Source organism: Gossypium arboreum, chromosome 12 (assembly GCF_025698485.1).
Source record: "Gossypium arboreum isolate Shixiya-1 chromosome 12, ASM2569848v2, whole genome shotgun sequence".
Classification (NCBI taxonomy): domain Eukaryota; kingdom Viridiplantae; phylum Streptophyta; class Magnoliopsida; order Malvales; family Malvaceae; genus Gossypium; species Gossypium arboreum.
Genome location: NC_069081.1, coordinates 111,625,578 through 111,649,180, shown reverse-complemented (window position 1 = coordinate 111,649,180; position 23,603 = coordinate 111,625,578). Strand labels below are relative to the sequence as shown.

At 37.4% G+C, this 23,603-nt stretch overlaps 1 protein-coding gene across 1 annotated transcript; it reads left to right on the top strand.

Annotated features, from left to right (window-relative positions):
• Positions 1-13,772: 13,772 nt before the first annotated feature.
• Positions 13,773-15,001, top strand: LOC108451007 (pectinesterase 1-like). The gene is made up of 2 exons (XM_053023585.1): positions 13,773-14,338; positions 14,434-15,001. The coding sequence occupies exons 1-2, from the start codon at positions 13,820-13,822 to the stop codon at positions 14,668-14,670; spliced, it is 756 nt and encodes a 251-aa protein (XP_052879545.1). The 5' UTR covers positions 13,773-13,819; the 3' UTR covers positions 14,671-15,001.
• The last annotated feature ends 8,602 nt before the right edge of the window (positions 15,002-23,603 follow it).

The following is a 23,603-nucleotide window of genomic DNA, read 5'->3' as shown; positions in this document are numbered from 1 at the left end:
AACCTGTTATAATGCAAAATGTTTATGAATATGACCCCTATTCTAGACGTCACCACTCATTCTTTCATCGAAGTTTATCCTTATTTCTCTCGAAGTATCATTCCTACTCAGCCTGTGGGTTTGTACCATTTTTCAAATGCTATGACCCACCAAAAATGTCTGTAAGATGATCCTCTCTTAGGATCAAATCGTTTGATTTGTCCAATCATCATTTTGGGCTAAAGAAAGAATTTCCTCGAGTTCTTTCAAACCTCACTTACGTGAATTCTTCGAACAATTATTCTGTTTTAGTTTTTTGTATTATCTAGAAATTTCCAGAGTAATGAGCAAAACTTCATTTGTGAAAATTATTTAGTTCATCTATCATTATTTTAATGTAACATACTTTAAGAATAATGGAAGATGAATTTAATCTTGAGAATAATTAGATTTGAATAAATTTTTCAAAAATACAAAGGAAATTAATCTGAAAGCCTATCTTTGAGAAGAAAAAGAATCTAAAGATAGCAAACAGGACAAGAGTTAGATACCCTAAATATCGCCGCTTGAGCGTTTATATGCTAGCTCCATGAAGACTTTCTTGAATTCAACATGTGTTTAAAAGATCCAAAGTAATTTGTTGATGCCCTGATATGCAACGCGCTTGACTCTTCATTGAATCAGATATAGCAAGATTACCGTGTGCTCTTCAAAATTTGAGCTGCCCTTTCGGGTTTTCAACTCAAAACCCCTTTGGTCTCAAGGCGCCCTTTGCGGGTTTTCACCTTGGCTTCTCCATTTTTTTTTGTTTTTCAAAAACTCAAGGCGCCCTTTGCGGTTTTTCACCCTGAATTCTTCTCTCCTTTAGACAAAGTACTTTTTGACTGAGTCTGAATTCACTGGATTGGGCAAACTCTTCCCATCCATTTCTGTTAAGATCAATGCACCCCCAGAGAAGGCCTTCTTCACGACATACGACCCTTCCCAATTTGGAATCCATGTTCCTCTAAAGTCCTTCTGAATAGGGAGGATCTTTTTCAGCACAAGATCCCCCTCGTGGAATTCTGTTGGTGGCACTTTCTTGTCATAAGCTTACATCATTCGCTTCTAATACATCTTACAATGACGAATGGCCTTTAGCCTCTTTTCCTCAATCAAGTTCAACTGATCATATCGCGATTGTATCCATTCAGCTTCATTCAACTTTATCTCTGACAAGACTCGAAGAGACGGTATTTCCACTTCAATGGGTAACATTGCTTCCATCCTATAAACCAACGAGAAAGGAGTTGCCCCGGTAGAGGTTCTGACAGACGTTCGGTAAGCTAAGAGTGCAAATGGTAACTTCTCATGCCAGTTTCTGTAGGTTTCAATCATTTTCCCGACTATCTTCTTGATGTTTTTGTTAGCAGCTTCCACTGCCCCATTCATCCTTGGGTGATACCGCGAAGAGTTATGATGCTTAATCCTGAACTGACTACAAACTTCTGCTATCGTTTTGTTGTTCAAGTCCAGTGCATTGTCTGATATGATCCTTTTAGGCATCCCATACCGACAAATAATCTCTTTCTTCAAGAAACGACTTACAGCCGACTTAGTAACATTCGCATAAGAAGCAGCCTCTACCCACTTGGTGAAGTAATCAATGATCACAAAAATAAAGCGATGCCCATTTGAAGCTTTTGGTGATATTGGCCTAATGACATCCATGCCCCATATAGACAAAGGCCATGGAGAAGTCATAACGTATAGAGGTGAAGGTGGTACATGAATCTTGTCTCCATAAATCTAACATTTATGGCATTTTTTGGCGTAGTTGATAGAATCCCCTTCCAAAGTAGACCAATAATATCCAAACCTCATGATTTGTCTAGCCATCGTGAAACCATTAGCATGCGTCCCACAAACACCCTCGTGAACTTCTTTCACGATTAACTTAGCTTCCACAGCGTCAACACATCTTAACAGTACTTGGTCCTTTCTTCTTTTGTACAAGATATCCCCATCCAAAACCTAGCCGCTGGCTAATCTCCTTAAAGTTTGCTTATCATTTTCAGTTGCCTGTTCTGGGTATTTACGATCTCTCACATATCGCAATATATCCTGATACCAACGGTTATCATCCTTTTCTTCTTCCTCAATGTTACAACAGTGAGCTGGAGCCTCGAAGATACTCATCTAAATGCGTCTCATCTCCTCCTCTTTATTCACTTTAATCATTGAAGCCAAGGTTGCTAGAGCATCTGCCATCTGGTTTTCGTCTCGTGGGATATAATTGAAAGTGATGTCATCGAACTCCTCAAGTAACCCTAAAACTGCCTTTTGATAATTGATCAATTTAGGATCCCTTCTCTCCCATTCACCTTTAAGCTCATAAATTACCAACGCGGAGTCTCCATAAACTTCCAAGGTTCTTATTCTTCGCTCTATAGCCGCTCGGAGTCCCATGATGCACGCTTCATACTCAGCCATATTGTTTGTGCAATCAAAATCCAACTTGCACGTGAATGGATAATAATCACCATTTGGGGATACCAAGACTGCCCCAATTCTATTTCCCACTACATTGAATGCCTCATCAAAGCTCAACTTCCAAGGATAATCCTCTGTAGCTGCTACACACATCAACTTCTCATTTGGGAAATCAAAATTCAATGGCTCATAGTCTTCTAGAGCTCTACTAGCCAAAAATTCCCCTATCGCACTTCCTTTTATAGCCTTCTGGCTCACATAAACTATGTCAAACTCTGAAAGCAGAATTTGCCACCTCACCATTCTTCCATTCAAAGTTGTGGACTCCATCATATACTTCAGAGGATCAAGTTTTGAAATAAGCCAAGTAGTATGATACAACATATATTGCCTCAACCTTCGAGTCGTCTAGATTAAAGTACAGCACAATTTCTCAATTGGCGAATATCTCATCTCACACTCTGTGAATTTCTTGCTGAGGTAGTATATCGCCTTCTCCTTTCTTTCCGACTCATCATGTTGGCCAAGCACACATCCCATAGAATTGCTAAACACTAATAAGTACAGAATTAATGGTCTACTTGGATTAGGTGGAGATAACACAGGAGCATTTAACAAGTATTGCTTAACCTTATCGAAAGCACTCTGGCATTCCTCATCCCAAGTACCTTGGTTGTGTTTTCTAGGGAGGCGAAATATAGGGTCACATTTCTTATTTAATTGTGAAATAAACCGAGCAATATAATTCAACCTTCTAAGAAAACCCCAAACTTTTTTCTGAGTATGCGGTGAAGGAAAATCTTGTATGGCTCTAACTTTGTCTGAATCAATTTCTATTCCTTTTTCACTGACCACAAAACCTAGTAACTTCCCCGACCTGGCTCCAAAAGTGCATTTTGCCGGATTAAGTTTTAACTGAAACTTCCTTAATATCAAGAATTGTTTCTTTAAAATATCAATATGTTCCTCCTCTGTTTGAGATTTGGCAATCATATCATCAACATACACCTCAATTTCCTTGTACATTATATCGTGAAATAAGGTCACCATAGCCCTTTGGTATGTTGCCCCTGCATTCTTTAGCCCAAAAGGCATTACCTTGTAACAGAAAGTCCTCCACAAGGTTATGAAGGTGGTTTTGTCCATGTCTTCGGATGCATCTTTATCTGATTGTACCCTGAAAAACCATCCATAAAGGAGAACAACGAATATCCCGCTGTGTTGTCTACCAAAGTATCTATGTAAGGCAGAGGGAAATTACCTTTTGGGCTAGCTTTGTTCAGATCCCTATAATCAACACACATTCGTACCTTCTCATCCCTCTTAGGAACCGGTACAATGTTAGCTGCCCATTCAGAATACTTCACCTCTTGTAAGAATCCTGCATCGAACTGTTTCTTGACTTCATCTTTTATTTTTAATACGATATCTGGTCTCATTCTTCACAACTTCTGTTTAACTGGTTTACAATCTGCTTTTATTGGAAGACGATGCACCACAATATCAGTATTTAACCCTGGCATATCTTGATAGGACCATGCGAAGATATCCTTGAACTCACGTAACAACTCAATCAGTCCTTGCCTTATATCATTAGCAATATGCGTGCCAATTTTCACCTCTTTCCCTTCCTCTAGGGCTACATTCTCTACTGCCTCTTTCTCATGTGGCGTGATTTGTTTCTCCTCCTGTTTTACCATCCTCAAAAGATCTAGGGACACATTGCAATCCTGGACATCTTCAAAATCCTGTGATTCCTCTAAACACATGTCTTGCTCATGAGAGAAATCAGGATTTGTAATATCAATGCTCATGTCATTGATATCTAGAGATCTGTGAAGTATAAAGAATATACAAAGAATGAATGAATTTAAGAATGATTATTTATGTGCTATGAATGAAAGAATAAGAATTTCCAAAATTTAACGGAATATTGGTTGATAAAAATGAAACAATACTCGCTCAAATTGATAAAAGTTATGCTTTATTAAAAAATAATAGATGATTGTAAGCCCATTTCACAAATGAAATCCTATTACTCCTATTCTCTAGAGTAACAAAAATGTTTCGAGAATTACTCTGAAAAATTCCTAAAGACTACAGTAAGTTCCTCCACAGTCTAATTGTTCAGAGAGCTTCCTGGTTCATAAGGGTGAATGCCCTCAAGGTTTCCTTGCTCCGATCTTTTGTCGTGTATAGAATTAATTTGATGACCTTCTTCTAAAAGTAACCCTCCTGATATAAAGGTTTGGGATATTGGAGGGAATGTCATCAGTTCCCACTCCACTTCTCTTCTATTAAGGCGCGCCCTTCTTCCCTCTTGGCGTTTTTCAACTTCCTTCCTCCTTTGCTTATAGTCTGGCTTGAAGCCCAGACCAAAGCGATCTCTCTTCTCTTTTAGTTTTGAGATTTGAGTCCCTCATTGTAGGTATTTTCCTAACCCCCTTCCTGGTAAGGCTCCCTTTCCCACTATCATTTGTAGAGCCATCCTCGTGGCTCTTGCTATCTTGGGCGCTGATGGCTCACTCCCTTCTGAAATGAATGTTGCATTCACAAATTCTAAAGAGCGAAAGAAACACTCAATAGACTCTTCGTTCGTCTCGACATAAGGGGCCTTGCTAGTGACTGCGGCTATAATATCCTCCTCCGCATTGATGGTTACTAACCGTCCATCCGTTACTAACTTTAATTTTTGGTGCAACGATGAGGGCACCGCTCCAGCTGAATGTATCCATGGCCTCCCTAATAAGAAATTGTAGGAGGGCTTGATATCCATCACCAAGAAGTCTACTTCGTATATATTCGGCCCAATTTCCAAGGGGATGTCAATCCTTCCCATCACCTTCCTTTCTGTACCGTCAAAGGCTTTTACCACATTTTGACATGTCTTCATGTGAGAATCGTCAATGGGTAATCTGTTCAGAGTAGACAATGGTAGAACATTCAAAGCTAATCCATTATCGACGAGCACACTTGGAAGTGTGTACCCCTTACATCGAGTGGTGATGTGTAGGATCTTTGTTGACCCCCTGCCCGTCAGTGGGATTTCCTCATCATTAAAATAGATGAAATTATCTGCACTTGTGTTATTCACCAATCGGTCCAGCTTGTTAATGGAAATTTCATGGGTGACATATGTTTCGTTGAGCACATTCATCAATGCATCCCGATGCACCTCAGAACTCAGAAGTAAAGCCAATACTGATATGCGAGCCGGCTGCTTATGCAATTGCTCGACCACGCTATACTCGCTATGTTTAAGGAACTTTAGAAATTTCTTAGCCTCTTCCTCCTTTACTGGCTCCTTGATAGGTGCTTCGGCCTCTTTCTCCTTCTCTATACTAATATTCTTTATTTTTGTGGGCTCATCTCTGACGCCCACTGTATCATACCGCTTCCCGCTCCGTGTATGGGAACCCTCACCTTGAACTTCCTTAGAAGCACTTGCTATATCCTCCCTCTCCGGCATTGACACATGGCAGTTATAACTCCATAGTACTCTCTTGTTATCCTTATAAGGAAAGGAAACAGGTTTATGAATGATGACTTTCGGTACCGTCGGTATTTCAACTTCATTACTTCCTGGTAAAGAAATAATGATCCTTGGCCGGTTTTGATTCTTTAGTGCACCTTCTAATGTGCATATATGTCTCTCATTTGGCCCAACTTCATAAAATCCTAGCTCCTTGTTGTCCATAAGGCTTTGTATCAAGGCCCTAAACTCGTCGCATTCCTGAATCTTGTGCCCCTATTCAGTATGGAACTCACAATAGTCCTTTGCTTCTTCATTCCTCTCTTTAGAGATTATCATCTCTCTTTTACCATTTCTTCCCAAATCATCTTCATCGGCGTTCTCACCTCAGCCACGCCTTCCTTTATTCTCCTCTTACTGGTTTCACCAATAGGGTTCACTCCTTGATCATTATGATTTGGTAATGGGTTTTCAGTATTCGGGGTATTAACGAACTTCACTACCCCCATCTTAATAAGCCTTTCTACAACCTTCTTAAAACCAGTACAGTTTTCAATCGAATGCCCCGGTATTTCAACATGGTATTCGCATCTGGCGTTCGCGTCATACCATTTAGGATATGGGGGCTGCAATGGCTTAAGGTGAAAAGGAGAAATAACATGTGCATCGTATAAGCTTTGATAGAGCTCACGATACGTCACGGGGATAGGTGTGAATTGCATCCTTTCAGAATTCTGCCTTGTACCTGACTCCTACCTTTGAGAACTCTGTTGCTCAACCGTTGCTGTTTTAGGTTGACCAACTGTGATTGCCCTCGTGTTGAAAGTGCTTGTGTTATTCACTTCACTATCTTTTCTCTTTGGGGCTGATCTTTTAGTTGTTTCCCCCTCAATTTTGCCACCCCTTATGGCATTCTCAATCATCTCTCCCACCATGACTATATCCTCAAAGCTCTTGGTGGTGCTCCCAATCATGTGAGTGATAAATGGAGCTTTTAGAGTGTTGATGAACAACATGGTAGTCTCCTTCTCCAACAACGGTGGTTGAACTTGTATTGCTCCCTCTCTCCATCTCTGTGCATATTGCCAAAAATTTTTATTAGGCTTTTTCTCCATGTTTTGCAGTGTGGTCCTATCCAGAGTCATGTCAGTCACATGATTGTACTGCTACATGAAGGCCTGTGCAAGATCCCTCCATGAACTTATTCTGGCCCAGCTCAGTTGATTATACCACTTGGCTGCTGTTGCAATTAAATTGTCTTGGAAATAGTGAATCAACAGTTGATCATTATTCACATAACCAGTCATCCTCCTACAGAACATCGTAATGTGGGCTTCTGGGCAAGTAGTCCCATTGTACTTCTCAAATTCTCGCATCTTGAATTTGTGAGGAAGCACCAAGTCTAGGACCAAGCTTAGATCTTTGGCATCAACCCTATGATGCCCATCAGCATTCTCTAAAGCCTTGAACTTTTCCTCCAACCATTTACAGCGATCTTCCAACTGTCTTACAGCCTCAATTCTTAGATCCTCTTTTTCAGCCATGTCTAAGTTAGAAATGACAGGATTTGTAGGATTGTCACCCAAATTGAATTCTAAACTAGTTGGGAAATTCATGGGGATCCCAGTATCGACCGACCCTTGTTGGGGCCTTATAGTGACAGATGGCTTCCTAGGAAGTGCCTCGGTTTGTGTAGGCACGTGGGGTGGGGTGAAACCTAGAGGATGATTCTCACCCTCCTCACCAGTAATTGCCATGGGAGCCTTTCCCTTATCAGTGGCCCTCAGAAGTTGGGCCATCTCAGCCATCATGTTCCTTTGTGCCTCCAACATTTGCTCTCTCATGTCGTTTTGCATCTTTGCCAATTGCTCTTGCAATTGGTCCTGCATGTCCCTCTGTAACTGTTCAAATCTTTGGTCCATGTTCTTAGTTTTTGCACAAGTTCCGTAGTGATGTGTTGCTTCCAGATTTTCTTTCTCTTACTCTCTTTCTTGCTATTAATTTTAACTAATTAGGGTCTTTCTATAAACTTGAATGCATATGATACAATGAGATGCTATGAAATGCAAATGCATGAATGCAAAAAGATGTTGATTCTAATTCAATTTCATTTTAGAAAACGTTATTTAAGGAACAAAAATCTTTTCATAAAACGGATTACAAATACGCTTTCGCCCATAGGCCTAGAGTCTTAACCCTATCTAATAACAATGTTAACTCTCGTCCTCTGTTTGACGATGACTCATACATTATACTCAGCGTTCTAGCTTGTACTGCCAAATCCTGCAAGTGTTCAGTAACCTCTCGAATCTGAACTAAGGCTTCTCCTATAAGATAATCCCTATTTCCAACTTGATCCTGAAGATGGCGAAGTTCTCCCTTCCACTGTTCTTCTCTTGCCTCGAGCTGCTCAATCCGTAGCTCACAATCCTGTAGTGTTGCTTCCAACCCTCCAATATTGCGCTTCATTTCTTCGATTTTATTCAAGCTTGCCTTTAACTCAATCACAGAGTTACGACTTCAGTGAAGAGATCGTCCAAGTTCAGCCACCTTAGTTTTTAATCCTTGATTTTCCTTCTCTAGGGCCTGATTACACGACTGCATCTCTTGGAACTTCTTCTCCCAATACTCGGCTTTGGCTCTTTCTTCTTGAATCTCTTGCTGCCACTACTCTGAAGATCTCCCTAATCCGACCCTTTTCAATGTTACCTGGGCCTTCTTATTGTGTGTCTTTAAATCATCTCGATCTTCCTCTATCTTTCTCTTTTCCTTTTTCATCTTCTCAACCTCCATCTTTTGAACATCGACATCGAGACTTAAACACATTTTCTCCTCTTCGAGCTTCTCAATCCTCTTTTCAAGCTCTGAATTCTTTCTCTCGAACTCTTGCTCTATAACCTCCAACTCTGATGGAATCACTCGTAAGCTCTCCTCTAATGATCGAGCCATTCCCAAAATCATCCTAGGGACATTATCGTTGACTCTCCTACTAAACCATCCTTTATACTCAAGGGTTAACGTCGAGCCTTCGGTCAAGATCTTCATACAGAAAGGCTTCTTCCAAGCCTCAGAAATCTCTCGCATCCTCTTCTTATAGTGATCTCCTTTATAAGAGAAATCACTCTGAGGCAAACCCTGTGTAGCCGGTATAAACTGCCTCGCCCTATATTGCCTTAGAGCAAGCAATGGTGCATATCCAACTACTCCCCAAATTCCTGGGAGAGGAACCCAATCAAAACTGCCACAGCGATAAAGGACTTCACTAGGAACCAACCAAGGAGCTTTCCACATAACATCTTGCTCTCGAAGATTCTGAAGAATGTCTATCCACCTCTCCTCTGAAATGTCATCTCTCCTAGGCATGTCTACTGCTTCCTTTAAGGGAGAATAACCCTCAAAGAATACTCGGCAAGGAACCTTATCAAGCTTCCAGAAGCGGCTATGAAACCAGACTAGCAGCAATTGCGCACATCCAATAAATCTACCCTCGCCGGCCCTCCGACATGCACTCAAAAATCTAAATGTCTCAGCTAGGATTACTGGTACCGGTGTATTCTGCTTACCGATACGATCAAAAAACTCTGCAACTGCCTCATCTATGTACCCCAACACCTTTGGGAAAATCACCATGCCGTAAATACTCAAAGCTAGGACATCGACCCTTTTCTTTACGTCTGGATGTGTCGATATCAAATCCCTCAAAACGGCCCATGGAACGCACTTACTATCACCCTTTTGCTGCACACAAGCTACAGCCCACTGCTCACTCATCCCAGTAATCATCACCAACTTCTTTGCAAAAGTTGGAAAACTAGCATGCCTAACATAAGCCTTGTGACCACAATCCTCTGCAACGCAAAGAAAGTCGTATACTCCTCCAGAGTAGGTACAAGATCAACATCACCAAATGTAAAGCAACTATAAGCAGGGTTCTAGAACTGTACCATAGCTCAAAACAAGTGCCTATCTACTTTGACGTCTAGTAAATAGGGAAGGTCTCCATAATTCTGATAGAAAAGTTGCTTAGCCTCGTCATCCCATTGGGCCCAAATGTCTCTCAACTTCTGAAACTCATTCTGCGTCGAATTAATACGGGTGAAGTCCCATAACTCTGATGTATGCCCCTCAGTGACACTATCTCCTTTCTTTAATTGGGTCTTCTCTAACCAGGTACAGACAGAGGCATTGTCTTTCACTTTATCAAGATATTCGTTCCCCATTACAAAACTTTCTAACTCAGAAATCGAACCGTGAATCGATATCTTTAAATGTTGAATGGCATGCAATGATAACAAAATAAAATAAGTCAGTATCATATATATAAGAAAAAAATGATAAACAAGTACTTACAAGGGTAGCTTACTAAAGGCTATCACTATCTTTCCTAGGCTAAGATCTTTAAAGTTCACTATATGAGTTTTAGTTCTAAAGTAAGGGTACCTGAACCAGCAGATTCCTCGATCCTCACCCATTATAGGCTCATATAGACCAAGTTCAGTTCAGGGGAACATATTTCCCTATGGCCATGCGGAGATGAAAATCTCACGAAGACATAAGTACAGTATCCCGGAAGCAATCCACTAACTCATGCGGAGGTGAAAACCTCACGAAAGCTTAGTTTCTTACTCCCACTTAAAGGTGTGACCAACGGTCATGCAAATGCAATGTACGAAATCAACATATGCAGCAAACACTTGTAAAATGATCAATCTTTTAAAAATTTTCAAACTTTTGACATTAAGACAGAAAAATCAATTTCCTGGATTAACTCCCTTATAGGTCCCCAGCGGAGTCGCCAAGCTGTCGAAACCATTTTTTAAAGGGATGTTTGAAAAATAGGGATTGACTTTTGAAGAACGAAAACGGGAGTCGCCACCAACCTTTTTAGGTGTGATTGGATCACCTTATAAAACGTTTTGGTCTACGAAAATTAAAAAAACAGGTTCGAGAGTCGGTTACGTACGAGGAAGGATTAGCACCCTCGCAATGCCCAAAATTGGTACCAAATTGAATAGTTTTCTGTCTTAATGTCAAAAATTTGAAAGGATTTAAAAATAGGATCCCTTTTTTAAAACTGGAATTATTTAAGTTGAAAAATCGAGATTCCTTAGCTCCAAAAGAATACAAACATCACATCCAGCATGATAGGACACGATATTCTTAAACTCTCGTAACTGAAATCATCTCGTGATTTACAAAATCTATTTAGAAGGATACTTTAGGCATTTAGACAAACGGGAAATTGCAACCCAACATGTTAGGGCACTATTTCCTGAATTCCTAAATACGAAAAACATTGCCTCATTTTAGAAAAACTTTTGGATAAAATATGACAATTAAATGAAATATATTTTTTTAAAATAATGATTTGAGTAAAATTTAAAAAATAATTTACTAAGAGTAATACTAAAAAAATTATTAAAAAATGAAAGAGTTTGATATGATACTAAAATTATTAAAAAATTAAAATATAAAAAAATCTGGGAAACATGGATTAAATCAAAATAAAAAGGGTTGAAAAACGAAGATGAACAAAGAATAAAATAAGAACAAACCGTAGAAAATAAGAACGTAAGAGGGAGAGAAATTTGAGTGAAAGCTCTCAAAAATTTTTATTGTTTCCCAAAACTCCAGTGTCTTTACAATGAAGGGAGAGGCCTCTATTTATAGTTGAACCTCCTCAAATCCAACGGTACACATCAATTACATCAACGGTTAAGATTAAAAGGTATCTACAAATTAAATCTCGAAGATTACAAAATCATATCTCCTAAGATTGCATATCATATTTAAGATTGCAATCATATCTAAGATTGTATCATATCTAATATTGCATATCATATCTAAGATTGCATATCATTGAAGATTATATTTCCATATGAGTCAAGCTTGTAGATGGACCTTAAATCTTTTCAAGTAATGGGCCATTCCGATCAGGCCAAATTATATTTGTAATTCTGGACTGAAATTGGACTTCATTTTTTTGGGGGTTTATTATTTTTGTTTTTGGACTTATTTCTAGGCCCAGGAAAAATTGAGTGTCTACAATACCTCCACTCGCTAATCCCCTAAAAAGGGATTAGTTCCTCATGGTTTTCATAAAAAATATGGAATTGACGTAAAGATAGAAAATGATAAATGAATTGGGTATAGAGTTTAAGAAAACGCCTGATTTTTATTAAAGATTAATATGAATCCACAAAGTTTGATTTTCTTTACAAATCATATCTCTCGAGATAAAGTAAGAGCAACTTAAAAACAAATCTGAAAGCTTAAAAGAAAGAATATCTGAACTGGAATTAAAAGCATAAAACTATACTACAGAATTGATGTCCATAACATGTGGAAAATGATCCTATTTATAAATTTTAGGTGGTCGTCGACCTTAACCCTAGGTTAGTTGACGTTCCTATGCTTTAAGTTTGATTATGCAGACCAAAACGCCCCCTTGATCATGTTACTTTCCGTCCAGAGGCGATGTTGTGACACATCAGGACCTGTGTTGTGACGAAGCATTCAATGCACTCCTCTTAAGAAATCTTTAGGGGTATGTCGCAACACCCTTATGTTGTGTCGCAACAACGAAGGCAGTTTCGTGATTTCTTTATTCTGCTCACTATGTTGCGACACTGATCATTTCGTGTTGCGACATAGTGACCATCATCTGTTTTACGCCTTTTTAGGGCCTCTTGCACACTTACACAGTTCATTAGCTTCCCCTTTATGCTCATTCGGCCCCTAAGGTAAATAACAGGCTCGATTTGTGCATTACATTAAATTTAAGAGATCTTGCAAAAACATAATTAAATTATAATGAAAATGCTTGCTTTCAAGCTCCTAAAGTGCAGAAATTATTTTAATCTACTACACCGAATTACGGTAGATTAGGTACACGACTTCAAGTTCGAATCCACGATTTATAATGTTATTTATAGCCCTTTTCACATAATTTTAGCTTTTTTTAATAGCTAAACCAAGCCATCTTGTAATAATATATGTTTTTACAGTTTAAGTAGTTAACTTATTTTTTTAATAGATTTATTGTATTTCATAGCTTAAAAAAGGTTATGTGGTTATATAAGATGAACCGGGAGTTAATGATGGAATTTTGGGCCGAAACTGCTGCTAAAGTCGCGAACACAAAGTATAGAAGTAATATAAATATTAACTTTGTTAATTACTATTTGATTATCTTTTAGTAATATAAATACTTGCTTAATTTAAATCTGTTCCTATAATATACTTTAAGATTTATTCCGATGTTTTATATAATCACAACTTGTTTGAAATTGCCCAATAAAATTGTTGCTATTTTTATTTAGAATCTTAGTATTTTATAGATATTTTATGTTCGGTATTGTATTTCAGAGATTCTATCAATAAAAATTTTCGACCTTTCATAAATGAAAGAAAAGGAAAGATAAAACATAATCGGAAATTTCCATTTAGAATCAAACTTTTCTTTATTTATATAAACCTAACAAATAATTAATTTTGTAATATATTTAAAATAAACAAGTAAGTATTAATGGGGCAACAAATGAAGGCGACAACATAAAATATTTCCATTCGTTACATTAAATTCACCCGGTTTAGGTTTTGCACTTAGGATTACTATTCAATGGTCATGCATGTCTCACGTCTGAATTTCGTGTATTTTGCAACAATTATATCCAATTTATGCTCATTAATGGTGATCAACCACAAAATGCTCGGTCTAACTGTAGCAATTCTTGCACCAAGAACTACGCAAATGAGTGGCGATGCGAAGAATCCTCTAAGGCTCATTTTTTTATATTTTTTTATCACAAATTTATATTATAAATTGGAGCGACATAGAATTCAAAGACAACTCAATAATTAATAAACAAAGAAAATAAACATATTACTCTTTCTATGAACAGGAAAAAGAAGAAGGAAATGGATGGAAAAAGAATCGAGGGTAATGAAGTTTATGCTTTAGTAATATGTGTAAGTATTCTCCTCTTTGCTCCGATTGTTGTGTCTCAACCAATACCGGTAGATAAATCCCAAGTAGAAGCATGGTTTAACGGCATTATCAAGCCAGTGAAGGAAAGGGGTAAAACTTTAAGCCCTGAATTGGTTGAGGCGGAGACAGAACCTAGAATCATAAAGGTGATGCAAAGTGGTGGTGGAGAATTCAATACCATAACCAAAGCCATTGAGAGCGTTCCATCAGGGAACGCGAAATGTGTGATTATATCCATCGGGCCTGGATCTTACAAAGAGAAAATTAAAATTGAAAGAAATAAGCCTTTCATTACATTGGTAGGAGATCCTAAAAACATGCCAAATTTGACATTTGACGGCACCAGCAAGCAATATGGAATCGTAGATAGTACCACTCTTATTACTGAGAGTAGTTACTTTGTGGGTGCTAATCTCAATATAGTGGTAAGTTAATGTAGAGATTAGACATCCATGATCCGCCCTTTATTGAATTAATTATAAAAGGGTTTGCTTTTTATGGTGGCATGTTATTCATATAGAACACTGCTCCTAGGCTAGACGGGAAAATGGTAGGAGCACAAGCGGTTGCTTTGAGAGTCTCCGGCGACAGGTCGGCTTTCTATAACTGCAAGATCATCGGCTTCCAGGACACTTTGTGTGATGACAGGGGCAACCATTTCTTTAAAGATTGCCATATTCGTGGCACTGTTGATTTCATTTTCAGAAGCGGGACATCTTTATATCTGCTATTAATATTCTCAACGCATGAGATATGATGTATTATACCCCCATATATATATTTGACAAGAAAAGTGGGATGCAGAACTGAGAAATAGTCGTGGAAGGAGATCCAGAAGGAGATCCTAAGATGGTAGTAATTACAGCACAAGCAAGAGAAAGTTCATCAGAGGATATGGGTTATTCGTTTGTGCATGGAAGGATTACCGGAACAGTGAAGGATGTATTTTTAGGAAGGGCTTGGAAGAGCAGTCCAAGAGTTGTTTATTCTTATACTGAAATGGATAAAATCATCCATCTTGGTGGATGGTCTAGTAATCGCCAACCTGAACGAGCTGAGTAAGATAATACTCAACCTTACAACATTACATGCCTACAAGTAAACTAACTTTCCCAACTTATTGATAAATTTATTAAGATATATAATGTGAGATTGGTTTGACATAGCACTGTGTACTACAGAGAATACAAATGCACGGGGAAAGGTGCGACTCCCGCTATACGAGAGAAATTCGTCAAACAACTATTCGATGCGGAAGCTCAATCGTTCTTGGTTGTTGACTATGTTGAAGGTACCAAATGGTTGCTTCCTCCTCCAACAGTACCTAAGTAATTCATTCTTTCCCAACTTATTCATACGGGCAACATATCCTCATAGTACTGCTAGTTCAACCAGGCTCTCGTTTACCTCGTTGCTGGGTGGAAATAACTAGCCTTTCATTTTATTTTATTTTCCCTTGCAATGGCTTGTATTTAAGCAAATAGCCAAATGTCAATAAGAAGCAGAATTTAGTATTATTTTTGTTAATAGTAATGAATTTGATATTTGCCAATTTGTAAAAAGTTCCATCACATCAAGTTAAAATTATGTAATAATATCCATCGTATATCCAAGTTCACTGATTCAATAAGTCAAGATGATTTCACAAACTTTTGTATTTTAGAAAATAAATGGATAGTTAGTGTATATTTGTGTAACAGCCCGTTTTGCAATAGTGTCAGAAGTAGTAGATATGGGTCCATGAATTCGACCAGTCAGTCAGTATTTTAATTATTTATTTAGTATTTACAGGGTTTATTCCCGCCTTAATGACTTCCTAGGGTTTAGGATCTTCCTTTCCCGAAGAGTTAATCTATTGAGTAACCCTATAAAAAAGTTAACAAATCATACCTCCACTCGCTAATCCCCTATAAAGGGACAAGTTCCTCATGGTTTTCATAAACAATATGGAATTGACGTAAAGATAGAAAATGATAAATGAATTGAGGTGTAGAGTTTAAGAGAACGCCAGATTTGTATTAAAGATTAATATGAATCCACAAAGTTTGATTGTCTTTACAAATCAGATCTCTCGAGATAAAGCAAGAGCAACTTAAAAATAAATCTGAAAGCCTAAAAGGAAGAATTCAAAGCATAAAACTATACTAAGGAATTGATGTCCATAACATGTGAAAAATGATCCTATTTATAGATTTCAGGTGGTCGTCAACCTTAACCCTAGGTTAGTTTACGTTCCTATGCTTTAAGTTTGATTATGTAGACCAAAATGCCCTTCGATCGTGTTACTTTCCATCCAGAGGCGATGTTGTGACACATCAGGACCTGTGTCGCGACGAAGCATTCAATTCACTCCTCTTAGGATATCTTTAGGGGTATGTCGCGACACCCTTATGTTGTGTCGCAACAACGAATGTAGTTTCGTGATTTCTTTATTCTGCTCGCTATATTGAGACACTGATCATTCCGTGTTGCGACATAGTGACCAGCATCTGTTTATTACGCCTTCTAATGGCCTCTTGCACACTTACACATTTCATTAGCTTCCCCTTTATCCTCATTCGGCCCCTAAAGTAAATAACAGGCTCGATTTGTACATTATATTAAATTTAAGAGATCTTGCAAAAATATAATTAAATTATAATGAAAATGCTTGCTTTCAAGCTCCTAAAGTTTATAAATTATTTTAATCTACTACATCGAATTACGGTGATGAACTAATCGTGATTTTGTGTGATTAGTTTTATAAATTTATAATTTATCATTCTTGAAACTAACTATTATCACGATGTAGGCAAGTGTACCTATCGAACAATAGTATAGTTTTAGCAAGACTGCATTGTCGAACCCAAAGGAACTAAAAGTACTAGTAATGACTGTCTTTTTATTATCTAGCCTAAGAATGAGGGGATTTGTTTTAACTAACTAATTAAATAAACTAAGAATTTATAGAAAGTAGAATTGGGGGATTACTTTTGGAAAACGATTGAATTAAGACAATACCTAAGGAAGAATCCACCTAGACTTCTCTTGTTATTTTGACCCCGAATCAGACGGTTTATTCATTTAACTTGTTCCGTAGAGATCCCTAAGTTATATTATTATCCCTCTTGAGACTAACAACGTCTAACCCTAGCTTGAATAATTGAAATCTCTTTCTAATTAACTCCCTAGGGTTGCATTAACTCAATCTATGGATCCCCTTATTAAGTTTCACCCTAATCTGGCAAAATCTTGTCACCTTATCTCTAGGCGCGCAACCAACTTCGTTTAATTATGACAAAAGTACTCTTAGTTAAAGTCTATCTCTCCTCTGAATAAGAGCTTAACTTGAATCGATATCCTGGAATATCAAGACAAGAATTAAAAACACATAATTAAGAACAAGCCAAATATTTATCATACAATTCAGAAAATAATAACAAGATTCGTCTTAGGTTTCATTCCCCTTAGGTATTTAGGGGATTTAGTTCATAACTAAAAAGTAAAACATCTCAGAAGAATAATGAATACAAAACATAAAGAAAACCCAAAACTCTTGAAGGGAAATTCAGGGGAGATCTTCAGTCTTGATGATGAATCCAACTTCTGAGATGGATCAATCAGCTTTCTTCGAGTAATTCATTCCTTCCTCCCTGTGCCTCCCTTTTCCTCTTCCTTTAGGGTGTATTTATAGGCTTTTAGAATGCCTAAAAGCCCTCAAAATTAGCCTTTTTCGAATTGGACTCAACCTGGGCTTGGCAGGGACACGCCCGTGTGCAATTACTTCAGGCCGTGCTCGAGCCTGTTAGAATGGCACGGGCGTGTGTTCTACCCATGTGAGTCGTGCCTTGATTCTGCCAAATTGACACGGTTGTGTGGTCTGCCCGTGTAAGGAAGTCTAGGCTGTGTTGATTTCGTATGTTGGCCCATTTTCTCTATTTTTGTCCCGTTTCTCATTCCTTTCGCTCTCCTATGCTCACCTAAGTATAAAACATGAAATTAAGGCATTAGGAGCATCGAATTCACCAATTGTAAGGAAAAATCATCCATAAAATGTGTTAAGAATGGGGTAAAAATATGTATAAATTACGGTGTATCAAATACCCCTACACTTAAGCATTTGCTTGTCCTCAAGCAAAATTCTCAACTCATAATCAAAATAAATTCTTCTCAACTTATAATCTCTATTGAAAATATCTCAAACTAATTCATGAGTAGTCGTACATTGAGAATTCAACTAAAAGAACATTAGAGCTTCAAACATTCCAAGTTGAGTATTTAATCATGCAAAACTTAGGCATCTCCCCTTATCTAAGTGGTTACCTCGATTCGAAATCTCACGAAGTTTAACATCCTAATTAAAGATTCACTCAAATCACTGAAAGTGTTTAAGGACAATGAAATTAGTACTCATCAGTCAATATGAAAAGTTATTACCATAGGCTTGCATGAAAATCAAATCTCCACCACTATAAATTGAGATGATACATCAATCAAAAGGTCTTTAGAGGGTTGTAACGAGGCTTGGTTAGGGGGTGTGGTCACAAGCTGAAAGAAAAAGTTAGAATTGAGATTGAATTGAAAAATTACTTAACTAGAAAAATTTTTAATCATTACTTGCGTACAACAGAGCTTTTTCTTATAATATGGAATTTAAGTACCTAGGCTCAAAAACAAAAGATTACTACTAAGATATATACACTTTTTTTTAAGAACAAGTCAAATAACATAGACTAACTATTAAGAACAAGACATAACTAAGCAATTTATTCAACTCAAATCTCGATAAAAATAGGGATCAAAATAATTGAGGGGATTTCAACAATAATGGGTTAAGGGTTAATATTAAGGGTAATACAAGAAATGGCTTCTTAGCTCAACGGGGTTTACTAAGGGTTAATCGTGGAGGTTGGCTTTTCATGGCATGAGTAGGTTAATCCTAAGTGCCTCTATCATCTTGACATATCAAATCAAATAGTGTGGTCTTGACATGCATAATCAAGCAAGTTCTAGAATAACAGTTCAATACTGACGCACTCATAATGAAAGTGAGCATGAAAGAATTAATAGATGCTTTTGAAGGCTCAAGATCTCACAAAAATTATGGCTTTTTGATGTTTAAACTTGTGAATTCTAATTCAAGATAATACTTAGACTTGGGGAAACAACCTAAAATTTTAAACTCTTAAAAATCAACGTATCATGCTTGCTTCCCTAATGTCTTAAAGTTTAAACCATCAGTGCATACATGCCTATGTTTTAATTCAAGATATATCAATAAAAATCATAAATCAATCAAAATTTATCCTAAACATGATATGAGAGCTTTTCAAGAGAACAAGACAATCATTTATGGATTTTTCTGATAGTGAAATAAATACCCCCCACACTTAAGGTGTACATTGCCCTTGATGTACAAAGATAGATATATAGAAAAGAATATAAGAATAAGTTAGTGAGAGAGGTGAAACTTCCTGAGTGATGAATTATTTCCTTGAACTGGAGTTTTGAAGAATAATCGGCGTGAGGATGGAGGAGGATACTCCGGCCGTGGTAGAGGTTCATTAGTCCATAAATACTGCGCCAAAAGAATATTATATCTGGTGGTAGCTATGGCCATGGTCGAGCAGGACATGGCAGTCGTGGAGAACCTTTCCTAGTAGAGTTTCAAGTTCCTAAGTAATGGTGAGCTTTGTAGCTCTTTATAACTGTGATAAAATTAGGAATTTTTTAGGGGATATTAGGAAGAATAATTACTCATAAAGAATTAACTGAGATTTGTTTATAAAACCTAAAATAGTAACAAAAAGGAAATAACATTTTAAAAGTTAAAGGTGAAATTAATAAAAACATAAAATAAAAATAAAAATAAAATAAAATAAAAATAAACATCATCGTTGGATGGTTCGCGAAGTGGTGGTGGCGATGAGATGTGAAAGTGCTGACAAATCTGCTGTAGAGTAGCATCAATGTTATCAAATTGTTGAAAACACTGCTACTCGAATCGAGTGAGACGCTCAGAGATGTCAGAATATAAAGCTACCGCAAGAACTAGATAAGACGGTGGGTCCTTGTGCTATGGGGGCATCATCAGTAATGTCTTCAGGGGCCTTCTCCTCGGTAGATTGGGCGAGACGATATTGAGGAGGGTAGATTCCTCGGCGCTTTTCGATCATCCTCATGCTTAGCATGCTCAAGATGCCTTGTGAAAACATCTGGCCAATGAGGGTCAAGGATGATTCTTGGGCCGCGGTGTTAAGGAGCTTGAAGTGTCGAGCCAACCGAGTAACATAGGGGCCAATGGAGATGACCCCCTTCCTATGCCGCTCCGTCTGGTGCTGAATGGTGAGGGCAATAAAATAAGCAAGGTCTATGACGTGCTCGTGCGACATACACTATAGAAAGTAGGTGTCATGAGTGTTGATGACACCAGTGCTCTCTCGCCTTTCTGTTAACGTGTGAGCCAAAATGGCGTGTGGGTACCTCAGAGATGGAGGGAGAGTCGATGTGACAACCTGAATTAGGGCCTAATCGGAATAGTCATTTCGTGACCACAAATCCGAGATAGAAATAATTGTTTTATAATTATTTTGGGGTTTATGATATGATTTCATGATTTCGTGAAAATTTCATGATGAAATTCTATGCATTGAGCGCTTAAGTTGGATTAGGGACTAAACCGAATAAATTGTAAAACTCGTGTTTTAGAAGTTTTTAGTATGAAATTACTTTGGGATATTAACTAGGAGGTCTTAAATAGCAATTTGACCCATTCCTAAGTTATGGACAAAAGTTGGACATGGAGGGAATTTTTGGAAAGTTTAGTAGTAAGGGTATTTTGGTTATTTGTATATTAAATGAAATAAAATGGGAAAAATAACACAAAATTGGTCATCATCTTCACTAGTTGCTGCCGAAATTTTCTCTCCTCCATAGCTAGGGTTTCTTCAATTTTCAAGCTTCATAGTAAGTGATTTCAAGCCCCGTTTTTAATGTTCTTCACATTTTTGAAATCCTCGTAGCTCGGTTTACTTATTTCTACCATTATTTCGAGTTAAGGTGTATGTTTAAAAATTTACCCATGAATGATAGGCATGTATTGTGTTGTTTGATGGTTGAATATGAATGTTTGAAGTTAGGAGAACGATCTTTTCTAAGCGATTTTTAACGAAAACGAGCAAAACGACATAATCGATAAAAATACCTATTGTTCATAACTATGTGTTAGAGTGAGAATTTGATGTTGCCATAGAAGATAAAAATGATCAGTAGGTCATTAAACATAAGAATAAGGGCTGAAATTAAATTTCCGAGCCTTGGGGTAAAATCGTAATTTTGTAAAAGTTAGGGAGCAAAAATGTAATTTTTGTATAATGTGATTTTTGAATTAAAATAAATAGTTCAAGTGTTAAATGAACTAAATATGTTGTTATAGATCAAGAAAAGCGTGGAATCGACCTCGAACGGGGAAAGGAGAAAGTTTTGGACTAAATTGCAAAATTCCCATATTTTGCACCGAGGTAAGTTTGTATGTAAATAATACATTAATTTCATTTACATTCTTATATTTCAGCCTATTATATATATTAGATGATGTTGAAGTATAAATCGACTATTGGAAGAATGGAAATAAGTAATAGAGAGAGATCCCGGTTGAACATTCGGAAAGATCGAATAAAATAGAGGGAGGCGTAGCTAGGTCACATGTATGGTGCCGAGTGCACATCATGTGTACAAGAAAGCTACGAGATACTATGTAGTAGCTAGGTCACATGTGTGATACGGGATGTATCCCATGTAGACAAGAGAGCTACGTAAGAGATAAATGCTAGGTCGCATTCGTGATTCCAAGTGAAGGACACCATGTAGACAAGAGAGCTACGAGACAAATCGGCTAGGTCGCATGAGTGGTACTAAGTGTTCACCATGTGTACAAGAGAGCCGAATTAAATGAAATATGATGGTGGGGCTGTGTGCTGAAACCATCAAGTATCGAGGATTAATCTGAATTGTTCAACGGGATGCCTTTGTGGTGACATTGTAATCATGGGCCTATACTTGTGATGTATGAAATGTAGTGAAAATGATTTGTGCTATATATATATATATAAGTTAAAATGAGGTTAGTACAAAGAATGTGTGAAAGAGTGAAATTAGCATTAAAACTGTTTTGGACAGTATCAGTGATGTGATTTTCAAAAATCACCAAAAATAGAAGGAATTTAATTAGAGGTTGAATGAGATGTGAAATTAAATCTTAATGAGTCTATTTTCATATAAAAGAAACAGAGCAAGCAAAGAAATTCTATATTTTGAGATATTTACAATTGTGTGTGACTTGCTCAGAATGACTATGTAATCCCCTATTCCAACTTTGAAAAATCATTAAAAAATTTACAAAACAAATTAAGAAATATAATTTATATGAATAAATTCCTTATTTAGTCTAGTTTTAAATGAAACAGGTTTCATGGTTATTTGAATTGTTTACTGAGAGAAATTCAATTCATAGTGAACAGAGGTCAGATCAGTTGAGCTGTGTAACAGGGGAAACTTTAACTAATAAAATGTACTAACTGGATGAACCAAAAATTATAGAAAAAAATTAGTAAGAAGTTTTATGAGTCTAGATTCAGGGAAATTTTACATATTTGAATTTCAAGTTTCGTAACTCGATTTATGATTTATTTAGTGATCATGATGCAGGAGGGACAGCTTGATCAAATCGGAGTAAATAGTAAAAAAAAATTAAAAATATGATATAATTGAGTTATGTTGTAGACATATTAGATTCCTTATCTGTTATTTATATACTTACTTACTAAGCTATAAGCTTACTTTCTTTTCTCTCCTTGTCTTATAGTGTCATCCAACTAGCACAAGAGTTAGAGATCGTTGAAGATCCACCCGCACAATCAAATCCCTTGGTATCTGAACTCAACATTTTGAAATATGGCATGTATAGCAGACTTAGTTATTTTGTTACGTGTTATAATTGTCTAGGTTTAAAATACTACTTATAGTATCAAACTAATCATTTTGTACGAAGCCTTTGAAATTGGTTTGTATTGTTAATGGCATATGTTATAATGATTCATGATCAAATTGCACGCCATATTTTTGTTGGGTTTTATTTAATAGTATATACTATAATTTGTTAATAATACCTCGTACCTTGTTCCGGCGACGGATACGGGTAAGGGGTGTTACAGCCGATGCCTTGGAGAGGCTAGGATTTTAGGTGGCCGAACCTGGTACTAGTGCATCCCAGCACCGTGAAAGAGAACGATGGATGTGGCGGTTGAGAGCATATAAATCATTCTCCTCCTTGAACTCCTCCGTATATAAGCCCAGTGTAGTACCGAATTCTGGGACGCTTAGCTGGCGGACTAATCCGCCTAGGCAAAATTGGACCGTGCCGGGATCATCGTAGTTCGTCATTACGGTCTGAAGATGAAACGTTGAGCATTGTTCCATCGTGAGCTCGAGATATGTCGGCTCGATGATCCTAAAGAAAATCTCCTAAGGATCGGTGGTTAGAAGGGCCTGAATTGCATCAGCCAACTAGACTTGTTCTACTGCAGACTAGTCGATGCAGCGACCCGCAATTAAAGGTCAGGTCCGGAGTATTTGGAAAAGTTCTTCTTGGGGCCCAAGGGGGAACTGTAGGAAAGGGTGACGAATTTCCGCGGTAGGACCCGAGGAAGATAA